This window comes from Schistocerca nitens, chromosome 8 (assembly GCF_023898315.1).
Source record: "Schistocerca nitens isolate TAMUIC-IGC-003100 chromosome 8, iqSchNite1.1, whole genome shotgun sequence".
NCBI lineage: Eukaryota > Metazoa > Arthropoda > Insecta > Orthoptera > Acrididae > Schistocerca > Schistocerca nitens.
Window position 1 is genome coordinate 178,406,958 of NC_064621.1, and position 24,418 is coordinate 178,431,375.

The 24,418-nt window shown below is 42.7% G+C and overlaps 1 protein-coding gene across 2 annotated transcripts in view; it reads right to left on the minus strand.

Annotated features, from left to right (window-relative positions):
- LOC126199355 (cytochrome P450 6j1-like) overlaps nucleotides 1-24,418 on the minus strand; it is a 92,755-nt gene that overhangs the window by 43,808 nt on the left and 24,529 nt on the right. For both annotated transcript variants that reach the window (XM_049936218.1, XM_049936217.1), the window contains exon 4: nucleotides 10,221-10,354. In XM_049936218.1, coding sequence (XP_049792175.1) covers nucleotides 10,221-10,354 — 134 coding nt within the window. The remainder of the gene's footprint in view (nucleotides 1-10,220; nucleotides 10,355-24,418) is intronic.

Genomic DNA, 24,418 nt, shown 5'->3' on the forward strand with positions numbered 1-24,418 from the left:
GCGTCCATGTTTCACTTCAAAACATCGCCGCACTTCTTACAAATACGTTCAGAAAAGACTTCCTCACACTTAAACAATCTATATTCGATGTTAGTACATTTCTCTTCCTTAGAAACGCTTTACTGGCCATTGCCAGTCCACATTTTATATCTATCACCAATTATTTTGCTTCCCAAATAGCAAAACTCATCAACTACTTTCAGAATCTCGTTTCTTAACCCGTCTCGCTCAGCGTCGTCTGACTGAATTATACTACGTTCCAATTTCCTTACTTACTTTTGTTGACCTTCGTAATCCTCCTTTCGAGACACTGTCCAATCCGTTCAACTGCTTTTCCTAGTCGTTTGCTGTCTTTGACAGAACTGCAATGTCATAGGGAAACTTCAAAGGTTTTGGTTCTTCTCCCTGGACTTTGATTCCTACTCCCAATTTTTCTTTCGTTTCCTTTACTGCTTGCTCAGTGTACAGATTGAATAACATCGGCGCTAGGCTACAGCCCGGTCTCACTCCCTTCTTATCCAGTGCTTCCCTCTCATGCCCCTGTACTCTTATAACTGCCTTTTGGTTTTTGTACAAGCTGTAAATAGCCTTTCACTCCCTGTATTTTACACCTGCTACCGCCATAATTTCGATGAGAGTATTCCATTCAGCATTGTCAAAAGCTTCCTCTAAGTCTACAAATGCTATAAACGTAGTTTTGCCTTTCCTTAACTTATCTTCTGCGGTATGTCGTAGTGTTAGTATTGCCTGGCGTGTTCCTACATTTCTCCGGAATCCAGACTGATCTTCCAGAAGATCAGCTTCTACCAGGGTTTTTCCATTTTTCTGTAAAGAAATGGTGTAAGTATTTTGCAACCATGACTTATTAAACTGGTAGTTCGGCAATATTCACACCTGTCAGCACATGATTTCTATGAAATTGGAACTATCATCAGTATCCGAAGTGCCCAGTATAATATGAAGGATCAGTGAGCTTGCCTCAAGAGAATATGCAGCGCTTTTACGACACACTAGCGAACCGAATTAGTGCTTGCATCCACGCTAGAGGGGATGCAACACCGTGGTGATAAGTGGGCTTGCAATGTCGAATTCTTTTCAAATTTGACTCGACATAGTGGTTACTGAAATAACACCACATACCCTCCCAACCCGTGAAGTTTCATTCAGTTTCCTCCACCTCTTCTGAGTGCTTCACTTTTCTCGTGAGGCAGCGTGGACATTTCTCGCTACAGGATGCGGGACAGAGAGGGAAGCAGAAGAAGTGGTCGTTGACTTGCTCTTGTCACCAGGCGCAGTAGCTGGTGATTACTGGAAATTCCCATTTTTGGAGATTGCCTCTGGTTCTTCTGACTGCTGACCTTAGGTGCCTGAGAGTACACCAGTTTTCCACTTGTATTAATGGCTAGGAGGGATATTTTGAGATGACTGAGCAGAATGAGGATTTTTTACAGCTTTTACTTTCCTTATTTCCCCTGTTACTTTGGATGGCGTTGTTTCTAAGACGTTCCTCGTTTTCACAAAGCTTTAGTAGACTCAATCTCCTGGTGGGAAGTATATATTGATATAATACATGACAAGGCTTTATGATCAGGCTTGTTCCACATCGTCTATAAGCTCACGACGTGTGTCTGGGAAAGCCACACCTCCCGTAGGGAAGTGGTGTAGACAGTAACCAACTGGTGATAAGATTGCATATCACGTTCGGCCCCTCGTTTCTTCTTTACTGTAGACAGACCAGTACCGGACGGGACATGCGTATTCTGTTACGGAGTATGACAGACTGATAATGCCGTTATTCTTAAAGTTCGTGAATGACAGCCAAAAGTACTACCAGTTATCTTTGTAAGGACGCTATTCCTGGATTCTAATTTCATCCTTGTGTTACGGCAATACTACTTGGATTTCAAGGTACAGTAACGTGAGACACCAAATTATTTTCGAAATGGGATAGCATCAAAAATTACTCGAAGTCTCGAGACACTGAAATTACAATGTGCCTGCCCTTCTTTAAGACGAAAATCACGCATTTGAGCTTTAGCTGGGTTTCAGTGAAGTTCATCGTTACTGTAATTAATAATCTTCTTCACAATATCTTCTAGAAGAGCTTCCCCATCTTCTTAGGAAGTAGTCAGTTGACGAAGCCCAATGATCGACATAAACTCCTGGTGTACTTTAGCAGTGACTGGTCATTAGCACAAGAGTTGAAAAGAACAGGGTCCAGTGCGCTTCCTTGTGTGTTTTCAGTTATCGCTATCCACTACGTTTTCTCTGAAGCCTACGTTGAACCTTCTGCTTCCGAATAATTTTTCAGTGAGTTTTGGTGGAACCGTAGATCCTTTGGTAAGTCAGCAAATCTTTTCCTTTTATTAATATACGACGATTGATAGAGTCGTAACCAGATGCTAGGTAGATGCAAGCTACAATTGTAATATTGCATGTTTCGAACCCATAATCTGTTAACTGTACTGGATTAAGATTTAGGAATGAATGTGCAACCCTTTATTAATCTGAAACAGGTCTTCTGATGAATTACTGATGGCTTCATCATGTAGTACAAGTATTCAAAAATATTCTTTCAAAGATTTCATGTAAGTGACACAATAGTGATTCTGATCTACAGCTTTTACCATCTGCTGGTGGTTTATCTGGCTTCAGAAAGGATGTCACATTTCACTTCCTCCATATTTTTGAAATATGACATGTTTTGTGTCAGGTATTATAGACTCTCTATGTCTCTCTCTCTTTCTGAAATGTTTTATCTCTAACTTTCTGATGACAGCTACTCCTGCTTTTTACCATTTTTGGAACAGCCAACCACTGTTTTTAGTTGAGTTATACTAAAACGTTGCGTAAGTTAATCCGTTTCGAGTCCGTCATCCGCTTTATTTTACATCATGAAACTCTTACACGGTTTTCATGTTTGCCGTTCATGAGGAACTGATGGGTAAATGCCTGGCAGTAATGTTTGCATGCCGCATAACAGCTACTGAGTCGTTACTACGTCTCCACAGTCGACTGAAGTGTTATATGAAATCAGAAGACCTCGAACAGTCATGCCTGATACTGTAGACCTCCTGTCTGAAGATAATTTCACCCTAGACGCGGGTTTGTAGCTCGAAAATTTTTCCGTTACGGCCGCTGGTTCAGAACAGTATGTATAAGAGAGTGTACATACTGCGAGACTACTTTTAGTGTATGTTATGCTTACTTCGTGCTTTCATACAAATCATTTTTTAGTTCACGATCTTAAGTTATTACAGAATACAACTCATCAAAAACTACTGAATGAAAATACAGTAACTGTACTTATGCCGAGACGTTTACATCGAAAATGACAGAATCATAAATAAAGCAAGAGCCGTACTCAGACATTTTATGAGAACAGTTACATGTCTTACTATCCAACATTGTGGCCATTCGCACAGCGATAAATATTTTAAATTTTATTTTACTACTGTATGACACCTCAGTTACGTTTTTACTGCAGTGTTATAGTTTTTTATGTTTTCACTTTTTATTTTGTTACATTTTTTCTACTGTGATTGATGTACTATGTTTTAAGTCTAAGTTACAGTCTACTTATTGAAATCTAACAAATAATTTTGGTTGAAATGTAATTTACTGCTCGTTCTGACAATGTATCTAGTGTAGCGAGTGTATTGCGTGCCTAGTCAAGGGAAATTTGTCTGGTGATTTTACTGAGCACTGTTGCATATTGGATAATACAACATATGCAAAAAAAAAAAAAAAAAAAAAAAACAAAAAAAAACAAAAAAAAACAGAGCGAGTTAGAATGATGATTAACACAATGGTCTCGGATTTTCGAGAGGCGGGGAGCTAAGTTCCGTCCAGCCATCTGGATTTAAGTTTCCCTAAAGGGACTGTCTAATAGATTCCTTGGTATTGTCTGCTCTCGCCAAAATGGTTAACCCACCTTACAGTTTCCCGATATGATCGTAATCTTAACCTTTAGCTTAATCACTCTGATTACATTCAAGCTTCTAACAGAAGTTAAGGACAGAAGTGGAGATTACAGTTATTAATTAAGTTGTCACGACGAATGAGAAACTTCAAAAAGCCAGAAAAAAATTATTGCTCGCTTTCGGTGCTGCCTGAAACGTCAGCTACCAAAGGCGACAGACATAAGTAGCCCTACATTCTATGACCAACCAAGCTGTGTCTTTAGCAGCAGTTCTGGAACGTTAAATTGTAGAGTACTGGAGTCTTCCTAACTGTAAACTTCATCTTGGAGGTGTATCCCTAAGTGCGCAACCATCCATGTTGATAAAAGAGTTGGTTTTAATGGAAATCGTCACTTTGGTGATGGTCAGGAACTTGTATTGCCACTGGTTATCGACTCGCAAAAATCAGGGTAAGGTTACACTTATGAATCATCATTACCTTTTTATGATCTCTCTATTACTCTTCCATCATACATAAAATGGATATGATAATTTTCCCACTCATTACAAAGGCCAAAAGTTGTTTCTGTGCCGGGGTACTTGGAACTTATTTCATTGATGCCCTAAATTCAATATGGCATTAGTTTTGGATATGAGCTCAAATTTCTAACAGACGGTATTCCAGTGAAATATACATTATACTGTTTTAACTTCAGTCCATGAACCAAAAAAATACTACGCGGAATTTTTATTATTACATTACACAAGTATTATTATATACAAAAATGAAGGAAAAAAGTCAACGATAAAAACAACTAGCTAATGAACACTTCGGAATGTTCTTTTCCGCGACATTCTTGAATGTATTTCGGAATAGTCTCTTTTTACACTCCAATAATAATATGTCTGCGTATCTCATCTTCCTTGGTAGTAGCTCATAATAGCTTTAATGCACTGGTGAAATCATTCAACTTGTTCATCACTGGTGACTTCTAAATTTCCAGGAAAGCGGTGTAAGTGCCTGAGTAAATAGTGCATCTTAATACTCATGTTAAACTCAAAGGATCTGAAAAAGTTAAGCAACATATTTACTACTTCAACATAGTTTACAACTCTGAATTTGTCCAGAAAATTTCCGACAACTGCAGTGGATGAAGTCCTGGCTTTTCGCTTAACTCTTGTCATAGAATTTGCGAAGATGGGATCCTTAATGAATTGCCTTGTTTGTGGGCCGTCAAATATTCCTGCTTTCTTTCCGTACTCAACTGAGGCATTTCCTCTGTACATGCAAAACATAATCCATTCTTATCAAGAACCTTTAAAACTGATGTATAAGACATAGCATGATATTGCAGTGGAGGAAAGATGTGGTTTTCTCTCTTTCAAAAAATGGTTCAAATAGCTCTGAGCACTATGGGACTTAACATCTATGGTCATCAGTCCCCTAGAACTTAGAACTACTTAAACCTAACTAACCTAAGGACAGCACACAACACCCAGCCATCACGAGGCAGAGAAAATCCCTGACCCCGCCGGGAATCGAACCCGGGAACCCGGGCGTGGGAAGCGAGAACGCTACCGCACGACCACGAGATGCGGGCTTTCTCTCTTTCAACTAAGAGGTCGTTAATAATACTCTTGTTCTTTCTTAGGCCACTGTCTTGTAACCCAGTGCTATGTTTTGCCTTTTCTATCCCAGAGGAACAAGAAGCAAGGATGTTTGGTGGACCACTTTGCTGACCAAGGAGGAAGTTTATAATTTTTCAGTCCACACAAATCACTCATTGATGTTCATGATACTTTATCTTCTGCAAGACCAAAGCTATGATGTTATGTTCTTCTTCCACTTTCGCTGACTGAGGAATTGGTATTGAACTATTTAGTTCCCGCTGTCTAGAAGGACACACTTCAAACTTCCTTTTGAGATATCAGTAAATATACCCCAGTCATCTGGAAAATGTTCAGGAAGAATTATTCTTTCCAGAAATCCTCAATTTGTTGACAAAATACAAGACTGTCTTCTTGACAGAGGAAAGGTAGCAGACCCTTTTCTCTTGTCCTGTAAAAGGTAATTTATGTTCCTCGTTCCAGTAAATTTTTATGGTACAACCTGGAAGCCAGTGAATCAGCAGCTTCTTTTGACAGGCTGAGACCTCGGTGAGAACATTTAGTTCCTTCTGGTTTGAAACGCTAACGAATTCTTGACATCCCTCATAATCACTGTCGTCTTCATTAGTATCATAATGACAAAACCCGTTCTCACAAAACTCTGCTAACTGATGAAACAGACGTGATCGGCAATTCCTCAGAGTCAGGGTCAGGACTACTTGGAGAGACTAAATCAGAATGAATCTCCTTGCAACGGTTATTTCGATAGCTTCCATTAATATTTACTAGGCAGAAATAACAGTAATCGATATTGTTTTTGGGTTTTCTTCAACCCATCGGCACGCCGAGCTTCAGAGTTTTTCTTTTCCTGGTAGTCCACTGTCGTAAACGTTCTGTAGAAGTTTTACACACCAGAAGCGGCGCCAAAGTTTTATCCTGACCACCAGGCCTAACACGAAAGTATCCAAGATAAGCTCACTTTACGAAGTCACTAACAGTTTTTCTGTTTACTTTCAAAATGCATTCTCCCCATTTGTAGTAAATCACATCAGGATGATTTACACATTTTTTTCTGTTTGAGATTATATATTTTATTCAATAGGAATCTACAACACAATACGTTTTAACTCTTTCCTAAATACAAACACGAGGCGTATTCGGAAAGAAAGGTCTTTCCGAACAGCCCTCGGAAAACCCTCGAGGCCAACTTCGCTCTACCTTGTACTGGCAGAGCTGACAAACTAACGCCAACTCTAGCGTTGAAGGTCACTTAATTTACCAGATGCCTACTGCATCTAGTGCACTTTCCTGGAAATAACCGGACGGTGGACTAACAATAAGGCCAATACACAGGACTCAATGCCTGTATAAGTTATTTAGAGCCAACGGCCTCGTCGCAGTGGTAACACCGGTTCCCATCAGATCACCGAACTTAAGCGCTGTCGGGCTGGGCTAGCGCTTGGGTGGGTGACCATCCGGTCTGCCGAGAGCTGTTGGCAAGCGGGGAGCACTCAGCAATTCTGAGGCGAACTGAGGAGCTACTTGATTGAGAAGTAGCGGCTCCGGTCTCGCGGAAATTGACATACGACCAGGAGAGCGGTGTGCTGACCACATGCCCCTCCATATCAGCATCCAGTGACGCCAATGGTCTGAGGATGACATGGCGGACGGTCGGTGCCGTTAGGCCTTCATGACCTTCTCGGGAGGAGTTTAGATTAGTACGTTTTATAAGTTATTTAGAACTGCACAAAATAGAGTTTGAACTGCACGTATCGTATACAACTGCACGCCTTTCTTTTCTTAAACAGATCTAAAAAGTAGAGCAGCTAGATAAAAATTGATTCCATTTCACATTCAGCTTCCCAAATACAGCTAAAATCAGTTATAAAAACCTAGGCACAAAAAACTTTCTTATAGATCTATGTTATTCATTAAAGATGCTGAATTATGGTTTAGCCTCAAGCCCTTCGTCTTCTCCAGTCTGATTATAAGGTTTTATCATCAACTCTTGAGGTTGTGTCTTCACACCCGGATGGTTTTCCGAAAACGATGTGGCTGATTTCCTTCCCTATCCATGTGTATTCCGAGCTTGCTATCCGGTTCTCAATCTCTAATCTGCATTTTATCTCCTTCGAAATAACAGCAGTTAACGGTATTACACATCTTTTATAAGGCACTATCGTAGGGCCGGCCAGAGTGGCCGAGCGATTCTAGGCGCTTCAGTCTGAAACCGCGTGACTGCTACGGTAGCAGGTTCGAATCCTGCCTCGGGCATGGATGTATGTGCTGTCCTTAGGTTAGTGAGGTTTAAGTAGTTCTAAGTTCTAGGGGACTGATGACCTCAGAAGTTAAGTCCCATAGTGCTCAGAGCCATTTGAACCATTTGAACCACTATCGTGGGGAGAGCGGTATAATGCAATCTTGAATCACATTCATTTATTCACAGTTCACTTGTGTCATGCAGCTTTGTCAATGTTTTTGCCGTAATTTAATCTCTCGTCGGATATGTAAAGCTATCGCCACTGTTTATCGCTCGTTTCCTTGGTGTTTGCAGTATTCGATACGCATTTTTTTATTGTGCTGCCGTAGTGGTCTAGCAGATAAAAAATTATACTTCTGTTCAATCCTCGGCAGAGGTGGGGATTTCCTTCTTTTCAGTCCTTCCAGGACGTTCCCAGGTTCTATGAGCCTGCTGTCAAAATGACTACCGGGGATGTTCCCAGGGGATAAAAGGCAGCCCGGGCGAGAGACGTGCAAACCCTCCCCCTCCTCGTCCTCTGGCGAACAGAAATGCTGCAACTTACATTTAGTCAGGCCGACAGTCGGGTCAAAGGCCTGAACCACAAACTTTACCTTTATTGTTATGCTTGGCTTGGACACCTCTCTCTGCTCGGTTACGACAGTTATTTTGTATGCTTGTTTCTTCTCAGTTTCCATAATTACTACTTTGGAAATACTTCCGTTGGCTCACATCTGTAGACAACAGATTTATCTTTTATTCCTGTAAACAAAAATCATCGTTCTCTTCTACTATTAGCACTTTTTACTTAGTCGAAAGATATTTCCTTTATCTCCAGTCGTACGATTGCTGATTACCATTGAGATGACTAAAAATTAGCAATATGATTATTTCTTTCATATAGTACAATGCCTGTCATCCTGTCGGATACTTTAATCAATGTTGACGTTCCTGTCAGGAAGCACGTTGTAAATTACAATCTAACTTCTGAATGGTTTGCATTAGGACGGTCAAACTGCAGGGTTGTCCGCATGCCATGATGGGAATTAGTATGCGCATTGTTGTTTGGTTTAGCGACAAAGCCCAGTTTCATTCGGATGGGTTCGTCAATTAGCTAAATTGGCGTATTTTGGGGACTGAGAAACCGCATTTCGTACTCGAGAAGTCTCTTCACCGCCAACTGGTGACTATGTAGTGTGCGATATTCCACGATGGCACGATGACTACTGAACGGAATGTGAAGGTTTTGGAAGATGATTTCATCCCCATTATCCAAAGTGACCCTAATTTCGACAAGATGTGGTTCATACAAGGCGAAGCTAGGCCCCACAGAAGTAGGAGAGTGTCTGATGTCCTTGAGGAGCACTTTGGAGACTGCATTCTGGCTCTGCGGTATCTAGAGGCCATTGCCATGGGCCTCGATTGGCCGCCGTATTCTCCGGGTCTGAACACATGCGTCTTCTATTTATGGGTCTATGTTGAACACAAGCTATACAGCAATAAACACAAAACCATTGCTGAGCGGAAAACAGACGTTCTGGAGGTCATCGACAGCATCGGTGTTCCGACACTGCAGAAGCTCATGCAGAATTTCGCTATTCGTTTCCGCCACATCATCGCCAATGTTAGCAGGCAAATCGAACATGTCATAACCTGAATCCGAATGTCTGTAGTGACGTTCACATGTTGAATAAAGTGTGTGCACGCCATAGTTTGCTACTAATTTACGCTTTTTTTATATAGTTCAATAGTTATCACCCTGTATCTACGCGGTACACCCAAATGTTTCTAGATTGAAGTTTTTCCTGCCGTACCAACTATCTCAGCATAGTCACTAATGTGACAGCTTCAACTAATAACTTAGAGAAAAAAAAAGTTGTGCATTCGACCAGTCAGTTGCGAGCAGGCAGTGTCAACGGGTGAACATGTGATCGTAGTGTGTCAAACTGTTATGCTATAAATCGCAATGAAGGAACATCTTTAAATAAAGATTTCGACTTATTCTTCCGAATGTTTGGGAGAAAAAAAAAGTGTTTGAAAAGCTTGCCTCGCTCCTTTTGACTCCTTAATAAAGAGAACGACGCATGGACGCCTGCAGCTATTTATCTCAAATGCAAAACGTGGAAAATTCTTTTCTGTAAGAAATCATTAAAAAACGACAATGTGCAGAAATTCACATGAAGGGTCGACACTTTCAGGGCGTAACCGACACTTACGCCAGTGGGATGTGTGAGCCGGGCAATATCCGAAAGGACTTTTTTGGCAGTTTCGTATAGTTGCATGAACTTTCCGTGAGTTGTACTCAAGTAAAGGGAGACGATGTAAAACACCTAAGGCTTTAAACCACCATATTAACTGTTCTCTATTTTTTACGAATCCAGTGTCGCGACTTTTTTGACTGATGACAATGCACTGCTATTCCTTCCTCGCCAACGAAATTATCTCTGTGGCACGCCAGAGCGGCTGCTTACCTTTGCCGGCGCTGGCTCCCTCCTTCTGCAGGGTCCGCACCAGATCGTCACACACTTCCTTCATCAAGAGGAACATCGGCTTCAGGCGGCTCGCTGTGAAGGACGGGCTTAGCTGTGACCTCAGCTTTCTCCATCTGCGAAAAACAACATTTGTTACCAGCTAAAAAGCCTCTCACTGCTCAATTACAGACTTTTCCCTTTCAATCGACTCTGAATAAAACGCAACGGTAATCAGTGAGAAACTATTGCATAAATTAAGGAAAAGGTTTGAACGTACATTCAGTGTGACAAAACACAGAAATAATGTTAATTTATCGACTTAAATGGTGGCTACACCATGTGGCTGTGAATTAAATTATTCGGTAAATGCAGCAATCAGCCACTTTTTATACAACTGTATTTAAGCCAAAGGCCTTTCTGGATTTACCCATCTTCTGTTGACATAACACATTTGAGCCTTCATCAGCACTACGTTAGAATCCACAGCATTTTGAGCGCTGCAGCTGCCCAGTGCCAAATAACAATCCTTTTATCTACAATACTGGCCATTAAAATTGCTACAACACGAAGGTGACGTGCTACAGACGCGAAATTTAACCAACACGAAGAAGATGCTGTGATGTGCAAATGATTAGCTTTTCAGAGCACTCACACAAGGTTGGCGCCGATGGCGACACCTACAAAGTGCTGACATGATGAAAGTTTCCAACCGATTTCTCATACACAACCAGCAGTTCACCGGCGTTGGCCGGTGAAATGTTGTGATGCCTCGTGTAAGTAGGAGAAATGCGTACCATCACGTTTCCGACTTTGATAAAGGTCGGATTGTAGCCTATCGCGATTTCGGTTTATCGTATCGCGACATTGCTGTTCGCGTTGGTCGAGATCCAATGACTGTTAGCAGAATATGGAATCGGTGGGTTCAGGAGGGTAATACGGAACACCGTGTTGGATCCCAACGGCCTCGTATCACTAGCAGTCGAGATGACAGGCATCTTATCCGCATGGCTGTAACGGACCGTGCAGCCACGTCTCGATCCCAGAGTCAACAGATGGGGACGTTTGCAAGACTACAACCATCTGCACGAACAGTTCGACGACGTTTGCAGCAGCATGGACTATCAGCTCGGAGACCATGGCTGCGGTTACCCTTGACGCTGCATCACAGACCGGAGCGCCTGCGATGGTGTACTCAACGACGAACCTGGCTGCACGAATGGCAAAATGTCGTTATTTCGGATGAATGCAGGTTCTGTTTAGTATTATGATGGTCGCATCCGTGTTTGGCGACATCGCGGTGAACGCACATTGGAAGCGTGTATTCGTCGTCGCCATACTGGCGTATCACCCGGCGTGATGGTACGGGGTGCCATTGGTTACACGTCTCGGTCACCTCTTGTTCGCATTGACGGCACTTTGTACTGTGGACGTTACATTTCAGATGTGTTACGACCCGTGGCTCTACCCTTCATTCTACCCCTGCGGAACCCTACATTTCAGCAGGATAATGCACGACCGCATGTTTCAGGTCCTGTACGGGCCTTTCTGGACACAGAAAATGTTCGACTGCTGCCTGGCCAGCACAGTCTCCAGATCTCTCACCAATTGAAAACGTTTGGTCAATGGTGGCCGAGCAACTGGCTCGTCACAATACGCCAGTCACTACTCTTGATGAACTGTGGTATCGTGTTGAAGCTGCATGGGCAGCTGTATCAGTACACGCCATCCATGCTCTGTTTGACTCAATGCCCAGACGTATCAAAGCCGTTATTAAAGCCAGAGGTGGTTGTTCTGGGTACTGATTTCTCAGGATCTATGCACCCAAACTGCGTGAAAATATAATCACATGTCAGTTCTAGTATGATATATATGTCCAATGAATACCTGTTTATCATCTGCATTTCTTCTTGGTGTAGCAATTTCAATGGCCAGTAGCGCATTACGTTTCCCAATTTTTAAATGCGCTTAATTAATAGTTGGATGCGTTTACTTTTATTCTGCAACATTTATTTCATTTTTTCCATATTTATATGTATAGCTTACACACTTTTAGCTACACTGCTTCACTGACGCACCGAAGAATTCGCTCTGCGATCGACATATGTGCTTGTTTACATCGGAAATTCCACTTAAAATTTTCTTGTATATTCCGAAACGAACTTCTGACGGTCGTTCTGCTTATAGACTTAATATTGTCTGTAGGACTGAAAATGAAGTATGTTTGATTACTTGCTATATATGCATTGTATGTACAGTAAAGAGTCGCGAGAGTTCGGTCGATAGGTAGTTTCTTAGGTAAATTACATAAATTGAGTATATTATCAATTACCATCAATGCTTAGCTATCGAGTTGGATAACGGCTCGCTAGCATTGACAGAATGTTAGTTAAAGTAGACTGAACATTAAGATATTAATGTGCAGTGTGAATTACCCGAAACGTGTACCGCAAATATTGCGGACATGCAAAGTGCTATTGATGTGCGGTTTTCACAGAATGGTAGTCAGGGACTCGTACTTTTAACAAATAAACAATGTGATAATACTTAGAAAGGGTATTTTTGTGGAAACACAATTTTTAAGTAGAACAATGCCTACTGACGCTAACAAACTAAAAGTAGGGTAATCAGAATGTCAGTAATGTTTATTGCAGGAGTCTAGCGTGAGTCATTTTCGAGATATTGTACTTTGGAAAGTTCCCATACAGACACATGTACAAAACCTGTGGTACCACTCACTAAAGAACAACATAAGTGCATACACTGGGTTACTTGAATTCTGACCAGTAACAAGACAACTGCCCTTCCCAAGTTGTGTTCAAAATGACCATCGGCAGCGGCAGTAAACGCTTACAGTCCAGCGGAGATGTCCGAGAAGGCTGCAGTGATACGTCGTTGCTTATCGTCGGGTGTAATTGGTATGTCCTTGTAGACAGCATTGAAGGAAGTCTACATGCGTCAGATCCGGGGAACAGGCCGGCCAAGGTGCAGGTCCTCTGCATCTAATCGAACGATAGGGAAACAATTCTTGTTGGTACCAAAGGTTCCTCCTAGTCTGCAGAGGAACGCCTTCCAGCATACGTGGAAGATTGTCTGTTAGGAGCCTGTGATACTTGTGCGCGTTGAGTGTTCTGTCTATGAAACACGGCCCTATGACTTGGTAGTTCCCTACCCCACACCACACGTTTATATTCCACGGACGCTGACGTTCCACCTGACGGAGCCAACGGGGATTGTCAGCCGACTAGTAGTATATGTTTTGGCGGTTTACCTGGCCATGATTGGTAAATGTGGCTTCACAGCTAAACAAGATACACTTCTGGCCATTAAACTTGCAGCACCATGAAGATGACGTGCCACAGACGCGAAATTTAACCGACAGGAAGAAGATGCTGTGATATGCGAATGATTAGCTTTTCAGAGCAATCACACAAGGTTGGCGCTGGTGGCGACACCTACATCGTGCTGACATGAAGGAAAGTTTCCAACCGATTTCTCATACACAAACAGCAGTTGACCGGCGTTGCCTGGTGAAACGTTGTTGTGATGCCTCGTGTAAGGAGGAGATATCCGTACCATCACGTTTCCGACTTTGATAAAAGTCGGATTGTAGCCTATCGCAATTGCGGTTTATCGTATCGCGACATTGCTGCTCGCGTTGGTCGAGATCCATTGACTGTTAGCAGAATATGGAATCGGTGGGTTCAGGAGGGTAATACGGAACACCGTGTTGGATCCCAACGGCCTCGTATCACTAGCAGTCGAGATGACAGGCATCTTATCCGCATGGCTGTAACGGATCGTGCAGCCAAGTCTCGATCCCTGAGTCAACAGATGGGGACGTTTTCAAGACAACAACCATCTGCACGAACAGTTCGACGACGTTTGCAGCAGCATGGAGTATCAGCTCGAAGACTCTGCATCACAGGAGCGCCTGCGATGGTGTGCTCAACGACGAACCTGGGTGCACGAATGGTGAAACGTCATTTTTTCGGATGAATCCAGGTTCTGTTTACAGCATCATGATGGTCACATCCGTGTTTGGCGACATCGCGGTGAACGCACATCGGAAGCGTGTATTCGTCATCGCCATACTGGCGTATTACCCAGCGTGATGGTATGGGGTTTCATTGGTTACACGTCTCGGTCACCTCTTGTTCGCATTGATGGCATTTTGAACAGTGGACGTTACATTTCAGATGTGTTACGACCCGTGGCTCTACCCTTCATTCTACCCCTGCGGAACCCTACATTTCAGCAGGATAATGCACGACCGCATGTTTCAGGTCCTGTACGGGCCTTCCTGGACACAGAAAATGTTCGACTGCTGCCTGGCCAGCACATTCTCCAGATCTCTCACCAATTGAAAACGTCTTGTCAATGGTGGCCTAGCAACTAGCTCGTCACAATACGCCAGTCACTACTCTTGATAAACTGCGGTATCGTCTTGAAGCTGCATGGGTAGCTGTACCTGTATACGTCATCCAAGCTCTGTTTGACTCAATGCCCAGGCGTATAAATGCCGTTATTACGGCCAGTGGTGGTTGTTCTGGATATTTATCAGGATCTAAGCACCAAAACTGCGTGAAAAAATAATCACATGTCAGTTATAGTATGATATATTTGTCCAATGAATACCCGTTTATCATCTGCATTTCTTCTTGGTGTAGCATTTTAATGGCCAGTAGTGTATACGATGAATCTGGAGTATCCTGCCTTAATGGTCATGTACAGAAGTTAAGATGATTCTCATAATCGTTTCCATGCAGCAGTTGTTAAACAGAGACGTAATAGGGATGGAACCTATGTCGATGAAGAATGCGTAGAACACCTTCCTCACTCATGCCACTTCCTAGTGCGATTGCTCAAGATCTAAATTGCGAATTAACTGCAACAGCGGCAGAAACAGTAATTTCCCCCTCTTCTGTTGTCAGTTGTTCAAATCAAATGGTTCAAATGGTTCTGAGCACTATGGGACTTAACTTCTGAGGTCATCAGTCCCGTAGACCTTAGAACTACTTAAACCTAACTAACCTAAGGACATCACACACATCCATGCCCGAGGCAGGATTCGAACCTGCGACCGCAGCGGTCGCGCGGTTCCAGACTGTAGCGCCTAGAACCGCTCGGCCACACCGGAGGGCTTAATTACGCAATCCTGCACTGTTTACTGTATTTATTTTTGGATTCATTTATGAAATAATAATCGAAAGTAATAATTTTACAGAAACTAATAGAAGTTCATTTGTCAAGAAAAATTGTAAACCATTTGGAATATTGTTATTTCCGCTGAGTGAAGCAGTCGTAAGCATACCTCTGATGCGATTGGACGTAACTTTGTATTTTGTGCGAAAAACGTAATTTCGACTTTGTTAATGTGAAGAATCAAAAGACTATATGATATACTAAAATGTGACAGAATATATTAACGTAACAACATAAATTCTGTAACAACAATCTTCAAATGTATTTAGATCAATCAAACAGTGAGGATCTAAAACGTGACATTTTCAGTTTCAAGAATCAGAAGCCTAGACGAGAAGATCTGGAGCCAACTCTGCATAAAAAGCTAAGTAAACTAGGAAGTTTATTGTAATCTTGCTCCTCTCAGCTCTTCAAAAAAGATTGTGGACAATAGCTGCAAGTAGCAAGGAGGGGATAAACTGCAACCGGCATACAGTAACTGACTGGTAACTCGCAATAGACTCAAGAAAGACACAAGCACATTGTAAGCAAACATGAAAATATCGTATCTAACAACTACATAGGTTGTATAGCACAAAGAATATCAGTGTGGAAGCTTTTCAAAATACGATATCTCGTAAACGACTCGCACTACAATCCTTCAACAAACACCAAAAACAGTCTAATTTACCCTACTTTTAGTTTGTTAACGTCAATAGACATTGTTCCATGTAAAAAGAGTATGTTTCCACAAAAAACACCATTTTTAAGTATTATCACAATCTGTTTATTAGTTAAAAATACGAGACGCTGACTAGCAATTCATTCTGTGAAAACCACGCATCACTAGCACTTTCCATTTCCAGAATATTTGCGGTGCAAGTTTTAGGTGTTTCATCCTGTATAAAAAATGTTCCCACTTGGCTGAAACAAACCTGCGACAATACGTGCTGCCCTATTTTGGATACGTTAAATGTTCCCTAACAGCTCCATTTAGTATAGGTTGCAGGCAGTTGATCAATTTTCAGAGATGGGTACGAAATTTCATTTATACACTGATTCCATTTTTCCAGCATCCTACCACCAAATCGAAGTATACCACTTGCTCCATGTACCCTATGTGATTATTCTATTTCTTATTCCTGTAAATATGTATACCCAGATATTTGTATGAGTTAACTGACTCCAGTCATGACTCACTGGTATTGTTGTCGCAGGATATCACTTTCTTTTTTTTTTTAGTTCTGAACATTTAAAGCGAGTCGATAATATTGCCACCATTTTGAAATTTTTGGAAGATCTGATTGAATATTTGTACAGCCTTTTTCAGACTATATTTAGTTACAGGAAATCGGATAATCAGCAAAATTTCTGAGGTTATTATTTGTATCGCTGACAAAGTTATTGATTTGCAAACATAAACAACAAGGGTTCCTTTCCTGCTGTACACCTGAAGTTACTTATAGATCTATCGCTCACTCTCCAACCAAAGAGAAATTACGAAACGGTAAAACCGCTCTCTTCTCAGCTTCCTGCCCTGACTACACCCAGAGCATCGTATTCACCTTTTGCTACAGGCGTACTATGACCTTGTCTTCACGCACACAGTGGAGTAGACAAGGCATGATGATACATTAAGAATGGAAGAAGTAGCACTTCTCCACTTAAACAAGGTTCGACTACAGACTCAGTTAAATATACATATTTTGATAAACACGTACAATGATGAAGCTCACAAGACTGAACATGGTAAAGAGACAAGAAAATAGGTGACAAAAGTGCCTGAGTACGAGATAGTTATTACTGGACCAGGAGATGACGCTTAGTCAATTAAGGAAAACCACACCGGACACGTATGAAGAAATGAAGCCCGTAACTGTGGGCAAACGAGAGAGATACTGTCTAATGAAGGCAGATGATAATTAGTTTAATTAATGATTAAAAAGCCTTTGAGACTGATTATGATACTACTGTGTTACAAAGTTCCCCTTGTGTTAACAAGTACGTGCCCCAGTGTCTCGTTGAAACGGATAAGCAGTACATGCGAAGACTGTGGTTGGAAATGTAAAAATCCATCGCAGCTCGCCCAAGTCTTCTAGAGGACTCTTTCCATGATATCTTCTAAAGATGTCTCTCTCGCAGCAGACGATAGCACAATGTCGTGGTGAGTTGTTGTGGCGGTGTTGAATTAAAATTGCAGGACAGTGAGGAGCAACTCTGCAGTAAAGAGCGCATCATGTTTTTTAGGGTATGCCACGTTTTATTACCGTCTGTAAGTCTTGCCAAAGATCTGTGTTTAAACAAAATTTATAACTGCTCTCTTTGATTACAGTCATACATATCAGTTGCTGGTACATTAATCCAATAACGCGATATTCCGTAACAACACCTGTTTCCGTCACCATTGCAACTGTTTACTTTGTACATAATCACGATATTCACCGTAGTAAACATTTAAAATTATTTTACAGCAACTGATGACAGCCAACACCGATACGACTTCCTACTGTGACACTCACTAAGAGGCTGGCGATAACAGCAACGAAAGCAAGAGTTCCTAATGACACAAAGGAGCTTCTGACTCGAACGTTTTAGCCAATCACAGCTAAGGAATTTTTGTGCTCCTATATGTAGTAGAGCCTTGCTTAGCCAATAGCAGGTGAGGACGTTGTTTCCAAGTGGATGTTGCCATTTCACGTCAGCAAAATACTACGCCTGAACTTACCTGCACCATTCTCCCCAGACTTCACGTCCTGTGACATACTGCATCGTATCACGAATAATCGATACCTATTTTAACATAAGCCTTACAATGCGAATTAAGTTTTACTATGATTCATGAGTTCATACACTACTGGCCATTAAAATCGCTACACCATGAAGATGACATGCTACAGACGGGAAATTTAACCGACAGGAAGAAGATACTGTAATACGCAAATGATTAGCTTTTCAGACCATTCATACAAGGTTGGCGCCGGTGGCGACACCTACAACGACCTGATATGAGGAAAGCCTGGTACATTCAAGAGCGAAGGACCATTTACGATTAGCACAAAGCACTCTCTTACAACGGAAACCGACGTCTTGGTGAAAATCCTTAACTTTTAAATTAATTGTAATGACGACCAACAAAAATTGTCTTCAGTACCTGCACACCGGGGCATAATTACTTTCAATCTGGTATCTCTCGTTCGCCATTGTACTATACATGAAATCATACACTATTGGCCATTAAAATTGCTATACCAAGAAGAAATGCAGATGATAATCAGGTATTCATTGGACATATATATCATACTAGAACTGACATGTGATTACATTTTTACGCAATTTAGGTGCATAGATCCTGAGAAATCAGTACCCCGAACAACCACATCTGGCGGTAATAACGGCATTTATACGCCTGGGCATTGAGTCAAACAGAGCTTGGATGGCGTGTACAGGTACAGCTGCCCATGTAGCTTCAACACGATACCACAGTTCAACAAGAGTAGTGACTGGCGTATTGTGACGAGCCAGTTGCTGGGCCACCATTGACCAGTGGTGAGAGATCTGGAGAATGTGCTGGCCAGGGCAGCAGTCGAACATTTTCTGTATACAAAAAGGCCCGTACAGGACCTGCAACATGCGGTCGCGCATTATCCTGCTGAAATGTAGGGTTTCACAGGGATCGAATGAAGGGTAAAGCCACGGGTCGTAACACATCTGAAATGTAACGTCCACTGTTCAAAATGCTGTCAATGCGACAAGAGGTGACCGAGACGTGTAAGCAATGGCACCCCATACTATCACGCTGGGTGAAACGCCAGTATGGCGATGACGAATACACGCTTCCAATGTGCGTTCACCGCGATGTCGCCAAACACGGATGCGACCATCGTGATACTGTAAACAGAACCTGGCTTCATCGGAAAAAATGATGTTTTGCCATTCGTGCACCCACGTTCGTCGTTGAGTACACCATCGCAGGCGCTCCTGTCTGTGATGCAGAGTCAAGGGTAACCGCAGCCATGGTCTCCGAGCTGATAGTCCATGCTGCTGCAAACGTCGTCGAACTGTTCGTGCAGCCTTGAAAACGTCCCCATCTGTTGACTCAGGGATCGAGACGTGGCTGCACGATCTGTTACAGCCATGCGGATACGATGCGTGTCATCTCGACTGCTAGTGTGCGAGGCCGTTGGGATCCAGCACGGCGTTCCGTATTACCCTCCTGAACCGACCGATTCCATATTCTGCTAACAGTAATTGGATCTCGACCAACGCGACCAGCAATGTCGCTATACGATAACCGGCAATCGCGATAGGCTACAATCCGACCTTTATCAAAGTCGTAAACGTGATGGTACGCATTTCTCCTCCTTACACGAGGCATCACAACAACGTTTCACCAGGCAACGCCGGTCAACTGCGATTTGTGTATGAGAAATCGGATGGAAACTTTCCTCATGTCAGCACGTTGTAGGTGTCGGCACCGGCGCCAACTTTGTGTGAATGCTCTGAAAAGCCAATCATTTGCATATCACAGCATCTTCTTCCTTCGGTTAAATTTCGGTTCTGTAGCACGTCATCTTCGTGGTGTAGCAATTTTAATGGCCAGTAGTATAATAATTTAGGAGGACCATTAAGTAAATAATACAGCACTCCGTCTTCAGGCCACAAGTGGCCCATCGGGACCATGCGACCGCCGTGTCATCCTCAGTTGAGGATGCGGATAGGAGGGGCGTGTGGTCAGCACACCGCTCTCCCGGTCGTTATGATGGTTTTCTTTGACCGGAGCCGCTACTATTTGGTCGAGTTGCTCCTCAATTGGCACCACGAGGCTGAGTGCACCCCGAAAAATGGCAACAGCGCATGGCGGCTGGATGGTCCACCCAAGTGCCGGCCACGCCCGACAGCGCTTAACTTCGGTGATCTCACGGGAACCGGTGTATCCACTGCGGCAAGGCCGTTGCCATTAAGTAAATAATGCAACTCACTTTTTTTCTCAGCCAATTTCGGTTGAAAAAAATGTGAAATATCGCGGGAATCCAGAGCATCGCAGACATTCACAGGCGTTTGCAGAGTGTCTACGGAGACCTGGCAGTGAACAAAAGCACAGTGAGTCGTATTATTATGCCTCCCATAAGACAAATATTGCTCTCTTGCACGGAGTTTAAGATACAAGTTCTGTTTAGAAGCACTGCATCATGTGGTAAGAAATAGTATCGAAAACTTCTGTATGTACAGTCTTAGCATTAAATGGTTCTTTCCCAGCTCTTCAGTTTGTAGAGTTTAAACTGGGTATTGCTTCTGACTCCAGTTGTATAAAGGAACACTGGAAAGCTGTACATTGCTAGCCATTAATATTGCAGTACCATGATGGCTGAAGAGCTGGGAAAGAACCATTTAATGCTAAGACTGTACATACAGAAGTTTTCGATACTATTTGTTACCACATGATGCAGTGCTTCTAAACAGAACTTGTATCTTAAACTCCGTGCAAGGGAGCAATATTCGTCTTATGGGAGGCATAATAAATTGAAAGTTTATCTAGAAATTTAATTTGAGAAAAAATTAGTGTAGTTGTAAAATTTTTTACCTTTCTTCCACTGAATAATCTAAACAAGTTTTATTCCTTTCTGAAATCATCCCCAATTTCTTTACTGACTTCTCAGTATACAGACTGAATAACAGTAAGATAGCCGGCCGCGTTGGTCTAGTGGTTCTACGGTCGCAGGTTCGAATCCTGCCTCGGGCATGGATGTGTCTGATGTCCTTAGGTTAGTTATGTTTAAGTAGTTCTAAGTTCTAGGGGACTGATGACCACAGATGTTAAGTCCCATAGTGCTCAGAGCCATTTGAACCATTTTGAACAGTAAGATAAGCAACAACTGTCTCCATCTCTTCTCAATTACCAGCTACCCCTCATGTCCTTCAACCTTTGGGGCTGTGCGCTGTAGACTGTACAGGTTGTACATGCCCTTCCGATCTCTCTCTTTTGTTCTTTGAATTTTCACTCTCTGAAATGCGATCAGGAGTTTTGAAGTTTTCGACACTCACATGAGTTCAAGGTTGGGTTTCGTATCATTTTGATTGGGCATGTTGTGGATATCGAACCCATGGTGATCTCTTGGTTGTTCGGAAACTAATCCTGCGAGCACCACGCATGAGATGGTGACAGAAGGGAGGTGAAAGGGAGGGGTGAAACTACTGCATGCGCAGAGGTGCGCTGTTGGAGGGAAAGGCAGGTACTGCCGCTTAGAAGACCTTGTACGTCGGAAGAGCTTCTGTATAGTGACAATATGCTATCTTATTTAAGGTAATTTCTTTGGTTCGTGTACCAGTTTATTTACTCTTCCTATACTTTAAAGTTAATTACAAAATAGTCACAAATGGACCTATTAATACATATTCTGTACTTGTGATCATAGAGGGCCATAGGGACTTCATTTAGTACAACGGGCACCTCCAGGGTTTGTCATATTCTTCACTTTCGGTCATTGACCGCAAATACAATATGCAACAGTCACAAACTGAAAGAATTTCGGCTAATTGCATCACAAGTGATCGTTTCGCAAAGGAGCGTGAAAAACTGGAGATAACTGCAGTTGCTGAAACGGTAAGACATGATCTCCTGCTTGAACATCTGCGTGTAGGAGGGGCTCAGAGCTGGCGAGATTGAATGTGAAAGGAAAATAAGGACTCTCCTCCCGCCATTTGAAACTGATGATATCGGATTATTTTAATAGTTAGTGTATGTTTTCTTAAGAGGACAAGTGAACTATTTGAAAATATTCCCGATGAAAATCTATCATTTGTGGAGCCGTCTGCCTTATCTTGCCACGTGATGCCATCATTGGTATCGGTGTCCATATTTCTGCACTACTAATGCTAATGATGTTGTATAAATAAAAGGCAAATCTTCGCATGATATTATTAATTACTCATTATTCGAGGACTACCTGGTGAGTAACCTCCGTTGTCTTGTAGCGGGGGAAGCAGTGGGGATACTGTGCAGTCACGTTAATGTCGCCAACTGTAAAAAGCATGAATAATTACCTTTTGTATCGCGGAGCGCTGCGAGATGTGCAGGAAGAGGGTGAATGAAGTCTGGAAGTACCGACTGGGATGTAGATCCATACCGACTTCAGTGGCGTGGCCGCCTGTTGCAAGTTTCTCGGGTGAGGATGCATGATGCTTCAGCCAGATCGAGATGGTCCGTAGATTCTCGATTGGGTTTAAATCCGGGGAGTTTGGTGACCAGGTGAGTATGGTAAACTCATCCTGGTGCTCTACGAACAACGCACGTGCAGGGCGAGCTTTGAGACACGACGCACTGTCCTGGTGGTAGATGCCACTATGCTGAGGGAAAACAAACTGCATGGGGGGGTGGACATGGTCGCCAAAGATTGGCGCTTACCTACGTTGATCGATTGTTCCCTCCAGAATGATGAGATCACCCAGGGTTCAAATGGCTCTGAGCACTATGGGACTCAACTGCTGAGGTCATAAGTCCCCTAGAACTTAGAACTACTTAAACCTAACTAACCTAAGGACAACACACACATCCATGCCCGAGGCAGGATTCGAACCTGCGACCGTAATCACCCAGGGAATGCTACGAAAACATCCCCCACACCGTAACGTTGTTGCAGGGTGTTTGCATACAGACGATTCAAGCTGTACGCACCTGCGGCTATCTGTCCAGTGGAGCATCTGAAGAGGCCATCCGTCGCCACTCAGTGGGGCCATGCGCCTGCTTCGGAGGAACATACGCAGCAACGTTCGCTGAGACACTGTTGGTAGGCCATTGGGTCATCTGGGCGGTCAGATGCTCAAATGTTGCACGGCAACTCGCCCGTACACATCTCCGTAGCCGTCGTTCAACTGTCATCTATGACCCGTGCTGCACTGGAGTTGTCTTGGCGCCGGTGTTGGATAGCGCCATTTTGCCACGCAAAGAATACTGCAATCACGGTTGGAAAGCGAAAAGTTTACAAATATAGGCGTTTCGGAAAGCCAATGATCATGCCCTATTGCAGTTCAGGTAAATTGCTCCGTTATCGCATTGCGATTACAACTACCGTGTTTTCCACGTCCCCCGAAACGCTTTATATAGCATCCACTGGATTGCAGCCACCTGCCGCCTGCGAGTAGTTATTGCAGGTTGACGTCGAACATATGCGGTGGTCAAATTAACGTGACTGGACCGTGTATGCATTTGTAATACTTTGGATAATACAGACCTCTGGAAACGATGACCCACTTCTTGTAGCCCTCTATATATATTTGGTTTTACTTAGTGTCCGATGTTTCGGCGGGAGATGTGATCGTAATATAATTATTGTTCACGGGCTAGCATAGCGGACAGTAGAAGTGTGTGAAGTGGGGACTGAGCAAACATAGTAGAAAGATCTGCTTTAAATGTTACAGGACAAAAGAAATAAGGATCAATGAAATAATTAAAAAAGTGAATGATACATTTATTTGAAAAATTACTAGTTCCGCATGATGAGTCCAAAATAAGAAAATTCAGAACTTTCTGTAGATTGCGGAATGACTCCGGTCGACAATCATCGTGAGCATCGGTCCATAAAGACAAGTACAACTAAAGGTTTTATTCACAATTAAAGCATTGTGTAGATTGCAACAAACTCGCCATTTTTGAGTAAACTGGAGTTACAGTTAGATACTTTCTAAATTCAGTCTTCGTTATTCAGTGAGTGCAGGGGTGTTACAAGTTGCAGAGAGAAAAATACGCCTCTGCACGAACATAGCACAGTACCGCTATGCCGCTCTTCCATTGTATCCAGCGAACTCATACACGAAGTGCATATCGGCCAACACTTCATCAGCTAGTCTATCCGCACTGGTGGGTAACGCTGTTGACGTATAACTGACGCTCTCAGAAAAACAAACCCGAGACAGAAACGAGTAACACCGAATGCAAGCTTTAGGGTGAAGAGTGAAGAGGAAATTACTTTTATTAACAGGGAATAACGTGAGTGAACAGACCAAGTTCGCTCCTTAGCAGA